Consider the following 6,000-nt stretch of genomic DNA (forward strand, 5'->3'; position numbering starts at 1 on the left):
CAAATAACTTACATCATCTGATTGAGTTATGTAATTTATTAAATTTGGGGTTGTCTTGTACGGGGAACATACCTTTAAATCTACAATTTTACATGAATAATTGGGGGTCGTCTTATGCGCTGGGTCGCCTTATACACTGGCATTTACGGTATATGTAATGCTTTCATTCATCTTGCAGTCCAAGCTCTTCTTTTCACTGTCTTGATTACTGAGAAGGGATACAGTCCGACTTCTTTAAACTAGCTCCCTTGGGATCAGGCCATAGTAATTAACCCTAAAAAACCTGTATGTAAACAAAGTTGCAAGCTCACTCCAGATATATATTGCTGTTATCAAAAGTAGAAAAAATCTTATGAATAATCACTGTCATTTTTTAGGTTAAGTTCCTTATGAAAATTCTGGCCTGCTCCATAAGCATCTTCCCAGAAATGCTTACACCTTTGGTTCATCAGAGCTTAAATCACTTTAATGCCCACTGACAAGTTCTGATCTCCTGGCATCTTTCAGTATTTCCTTACACTTCATATTTCTGGCTTTTGTTTTTGGCAAAAATTTAAAAATCTGCTGCACTTTTTTCTTTTGCAAAATTCAAATAACAGTTGTATTAAGAAATGTCTTCTTTTTTTTTATTACTGCAGTTTACACTTATCTTGATTTTTTATTACTGCAGTTTACACTTATCTTGAGTACATAAATGGGTTTGTACTGAAATAAATTTTAAATGAATCAGCTGGTTATTTGTTAAAAGTTTTGAGAATAATAATCCATCAAACTCTTAATTTTTTGGCTTGAGTTCTGCCTTTCACAGCTGTTCCAGGCCTTTTGAAAATTTTATAGAATTAATTTTCATAATTTAAGAAGATATTAATGTACTTGTTATTCTTGTTATATAAAAGTCCACATTTTATGTACAGTTCCCTTTCCTGTTTGTATGCTACTCTAGCATAAATTAGAGCTGTCAAGGTTATAAAAGCCTCGTAATGGTTTTTTATATTTTTCAGATTGCCGTATAGTACGGAAGATATGTTTGGCAACATGAAAATCCAAAAGAATGACAATAATGAAAAGGATTGTCACACATGGTTGAATTGTAATTTAGGAAAGAATAACCGTAGCAATCTTGGTAGTGTAAGCTCTGTAGAATGTCAAGATATCCGTTTTAATGATGCTGATTTTTTAACAAGCACCCAAGTATCAGTTAGCTCCCATGGGAGTCCTTTGGCAGAAAGTATTGGTATGTGCAAATCCCCCAAATTGAATGGCACTTTCCAAGACTCCTATTCAGAATTTGGTGCTGAGATACCATGTGGTCAAATGGATCCAGTGCTACAAAAAGTAGACATAGAGACAGGAGGCTGTGATGATAATGATGATATTTGTACTAAATCTGAGGGCTGTGTATCACCTGATTTGGATTCAATGGAAGAGGGATCCTCAAGGGATGATGAATATAGTGACGGGGAAAATGTAATTGGACCAAGCCAAACCACTGACCTTAGCTTTGAACCCAAAACATTAAGCACATCTTTTTCAAAACCTAAGAGGGATTTGTCAGATGTAAAAGTGGGGAATCCCAATAGTGAAGCTGATATAGGTAGTCAGGTTTCTTTAACAAAAGGAAAATGCTGGAGTGATCAGGAGAAAAATTTAAATACTCCCAGATGTGATTTGCCAAAGCAGAGAAGATTCTTAGAGTATGATGTGGATGATTTACCTTTCCCTTTATTCCAATCACAAATGATAGATAGTACTAAGGTTAAGGAGTGTTCAGATAACGGACAAGTTTTGATAGAAGATGCAATTCCCAAAAGAAAGGAAGTTACTAATGTTGAAGAAGTTATAACAGAGACATCAAGGGCACCCAGACAGGAATCTAAAAGACTTTCAAATTATGGAATGGATGACCTGCCAAATGCAAATACTACTACATTTTCTTTCAATCAGGCAAATGAAACTTCCATACAGAATGAGAACAGAGGAATTATTTCTGGACATAAAGACAAAGATGGAAATTGTGAAAATGATAAGGATTCCAATTCGCTGAAAAATAAGTCTTTCAGCCCCACTAAAATTCTTAAGAACTATGTCAAAACTGAGAAGCTTATCACACCCAAAAGCTCAGCAAAAAAGTATGAAACATCATCAGACATTGATGATGATCTACCACTCTCAGTGTTGGAAGAAATCTATGATAAAATGAAAATTAAGAAAAATCACAGAACTTCTATTGAAAAACATCTAGAAACTTCAATATATGAAATAGATGATTTACCATTTCCAGATTTTGAATCACAAGCACAACTGGAGGAAGTTGAAGCAGAAATTGCATTTGAAGATTATTCTAAGCAAGAGGTCAATATTAAATCACCCAAAAAACCTATTGATAACTCTGATGAACAGGTTGGTCTCAGTACAATGAAAAATCAAGTCACTTACCAAAGCTCTAAAAAACAACAAAAGTCAGGATTACCCTATAAATTAGAGGATTTGCCATTCCCTAAGTATGAAACCTATGAATTTGATGATTTGCCATTCCCTGTGTTTGAATCACAGTCTGTATTGGAAGAGGCAGGGTCAGCTGAAAAAGAAACTTCTAAGAAAAAAATTGGTGAATTATTGTGCCATTTTGATGATGAAAGCCAATTGATAGAAAATATAAATAGCTCTTCGAAAACTAAAACTTCCACACCTTTTGAAGACTTGAACAATGGGACTAATAAAAGCAAACAGTTTGTAAGAGATGATAAACATGAAAGGAGCAGTGATTTTATGAAGATTAAAGATGTAAAACCCGGAGAAGAGAGTAAGCCCTTTTGTAAGGAAGCCAGCAATGGGAAAAAAAGAAAAAGGAGCAAGTTTCAGGAAAGCTCTAGAAAAAAAGTTAGACTTGAAAATGTTGCACACCCAGTGGAGCCTTTAGGTAAAATTTCAGCAGAAACTGGAGGCATCAAAATCAAGCAAGAAAAAATCGATGATTATGATGATTTTTTATGTATACCAAGGTATATTCAAAGTGATGGTGGTAGAGGTATTATTATTAATGAAGTGCAAACATTAGACGATTCATTCGTGAGTGACAGGAACACTGTTGATGGTGCTACATATTCTGAACTAAAGGAAGGTCTTTCATATGTGAGTCAAGATTTTATAGGTAATGTTTACTCTGATAGTGTCATGGTTAAGAAAGGCATGAAAACTCATGTAATAAGTGACAGTACTCCAGTTGGAAATGAAAGTACAGCTATAAAAAAAGACGTTGAGAAAAAGAAGAAAAGGAAACAGGTAAATGTAGATAACAGTGATATTTCCTCACCTACTTGCATGGTTGAGATATATAAAAAAAAGGATTTTGACAGTAAACTGACCCAGCAGGAAGCAGAACAAAGTAAGAATCTAGATTCAACTAATTTTTCTGTGTTAGAAAGTAACTCTGTGAAAAGGAAGAGTCCAGTATCTGTAAACATAGCTAAATTCAGACACAATAAAACAAAGTTTACCCCCAGAGGCAGCAGTAAATTTGTAAACAGGTGTAGTAAAATTAAGTTGCAATTTTCAAGCGGTAGTGGTCACAATTCCCCAACAAAAGAATTCCTTAAAACTGAGATAATGACTACATCTCAGAAGAATGTTCTATATTTTGCTGGAAATAATATGCATGTTAGTGAAGACATTAAAAATAAGCTTAAGAATAAGAATGCTAAAAATATAATGGCCACTGTGAGGTGTAAGAATATTGTTGAGGTGTTAGAATCATCTGGAATAAAAAAAACGTCTTCACACACAAATCTAGACAGTAGTTCAGTCTTGGATAAGAAAAAAAGAAAGAAAGAACCAGGTAAAAATGTGGTTAATGTGAAGAAAAAATTAAAAAAGAGCAAAAAAATAAACCCAAAAAAGGAAATTACTGAAAAAGTCAGTATTGGTATTTCCCTTGGAGAAACGATGAATCTTCAAAGTGAAGCATTAGATAACCCACTGTGTACAAAAAAGAAAAAGAAGGAAAGGAAACATATCGGAATGGATAATACTAGTGATATTTCCAAACCTATACCCAGTGTTGAGATTGATATGAAAAGGGGTTTTCACAGTAAATTGACCCCACAAGAAGTAAAACAAAGTAACACAGTGACAATGACACAGAATTTTTCTCTGCTAGAAAATAGCTCTATTAAAACTCGGAGACCAGCATTTAAGTGTAAAAAAAAATCCATACAAGAGAAAAAAAAGTTTATCCATGAAGACAGTAGGAAATGCTTAGACACACACAAAAAATTTAAGTCACATTTTTCAAATGGCATTGATTTTAATGCCTGTAAAATAGAGTCTAGAACCGAGATATTGGATATGCCTTGTCAGAAAAGTTTTGAATATTCTGCAGGAAATAATATTCATGTTGGTAAAGACATTGAAAGTAAGTGCAAGAAAGAGAAAGCTAAAAAAGATATTATTAAAAGTAAGTGCAAGAAAGAGAAAGCTAACAATATAACCAAAACTGTTGTTTGTTATGATACTGGGGTGTTAGAATCATCTGGAACAAAGACAACACCTTCACACACGAATCTGTACAAAAAAGGTGATATTTGTAATTCTAACCCAATTAAGAAAAAAAGAAGGGAAGAACCAGGTGTAAGTATTGGAGGAGTTAAGAAGGTAAAAACAAAAAATAAAAGAAGAAAACCTAGTTTGAAAAAAAATAAAGGAGTGAATACAAAACACAAAATGAAAGAGATCCCTGATGATTTTGTTACCATGCAGTGTCAGGTTAATATAAAGAAAAAGAAAAAGCCCAAAAGAGAAACAGAAAGTGAAGTTACTGAAAAAGTCAGCATTGGTGTTTCTCCAAAGAAACTATGAATCTTGTAAATGTGGCAGTAGGCACCTCAGTGGTTATGAAAACAGTTGTTAAGAGGAAGAAGCGTTATAAAAAGAAAATGGTAAGGTTGATGATAGGATATCAAGTACAAATTTAGATCTAATCATTTTACAAAATTACAATTTTATGTCAAAAGGCAAGCAAATTGAATGTGTCAAAATGGATATCCCATTTAATGCTATTTATTACCAAAATATATTCAAATTGCCCAACTCTGTGTAGTAGCTGGGAAGTTGCAATGAATGCTTTCAGAAATGGGTTGAATCTGATGCCTCTGAGGGCCTAAGTTTTGTATAGTGGAAAAAAAATCTTAATTTCTGGTGATGTCAGATATAATGAAAGAATGAAGAAAAACATTTAAAGAGAACATATCCCAAATTTAACTAATTCAAGTAGTATTTTCTTGGAGAGTAGTAAACAGTGTTGTAGATAGAAAGTCTTTATTCAAAATTGTAGATAAGGAACTGATGATTTACAATCACAAGGAAAACAAATGAATTTGAAAAGATTGACAGTATTTGCTTGTAAGCAAATTTTAAATGGTTATCATTACTGTGTTTTAATACTTTACCTTGTATATTGCTTTTGGTTTTTTCATGTATTAAATCTTTATATGTATATTCACAAAAATGCTCATTTTCTCCATACGTATTAAAGTGTTGGGTTTTTAAACAAAAACTTTTTTTTACCCTGCTTCTACTGAGCTGGATTTTTGTTTTCCTAGCAAAGTACTTTAAAAAGCTCTTCATGTATTTCATTTACATTTCTTTGTTGTATATTTTTAATGTTCATTTTCTATTTTTTTATTTTGTTTTTGTTTTTATTTACAGGTATGTTATGCTTTTTTGTGGGGGAGGGGCTGATGGTCTGTGTTTTAATGTTTAACCCTGTCGGTCCTTCATGAGAAGTGATGATAGTTCTTTAATCACATATTTTGTACATGAACTTTCCTGTCAGATATATACTTAGCTTTATGTCTCTGACGTCACGACAGAATTCAAAACTCGCGGCACACGCGACAGGTAGGTCAGGTGATCTACCTTACCCGCCGCTGGGTGGCGGCTGTAAGAACCAATCTCCCTTTCCAGCCAGAATTTTTCTGTCGCCGGTGACGACTACACCTGTGG

General features: G+C 33.5%; 1 protein-coding gene across 3 annotated transcripts in view; it reads left to right on the plus strand.

The window, feature by feature from the left end:
• The window catches only part of LOC135207901 (uncharacterized), a 223,490-nt gene extending 218,600 nt beyond the window's left edge, over window positions 1-4,890 (plus strand). For all 3 annotated transcript variants that reach the window (XM_064239820.1, XM_064239821.1, XM_064239822.1), the window contains one exon: window positions 1,002-4,890. In XM_064239820.1, coding sequence (XP_064095890.1) covers window positions 1,002-4,854 — 3,853 coding nt within the window. In that variant the 3' untranslated portion in view covers window positions 4,855-4,890. The remainder of the gene's footprint in view (window positions 1-1,001) is intronic.
• Window positions 4,891-6,000: the final 1,110 nt, after the last annotated feature.

This window comes from Macrobrachium nipponense, chromosome 34, assembly GCF_015104395.2.
Source record: "Macrobrachium nipponense isolate FS-2020 chromosome 34, ASM1510439v2, whole genome shotgun sequence".
NCBI classification, from domain to species: domain Eukaryota; kingdom Metazoa; phylum Arthropoda; class Malacostraca; order Decapoda; family Palaemonidae; genus Macrobrachium; species Macrobrachium nipponense.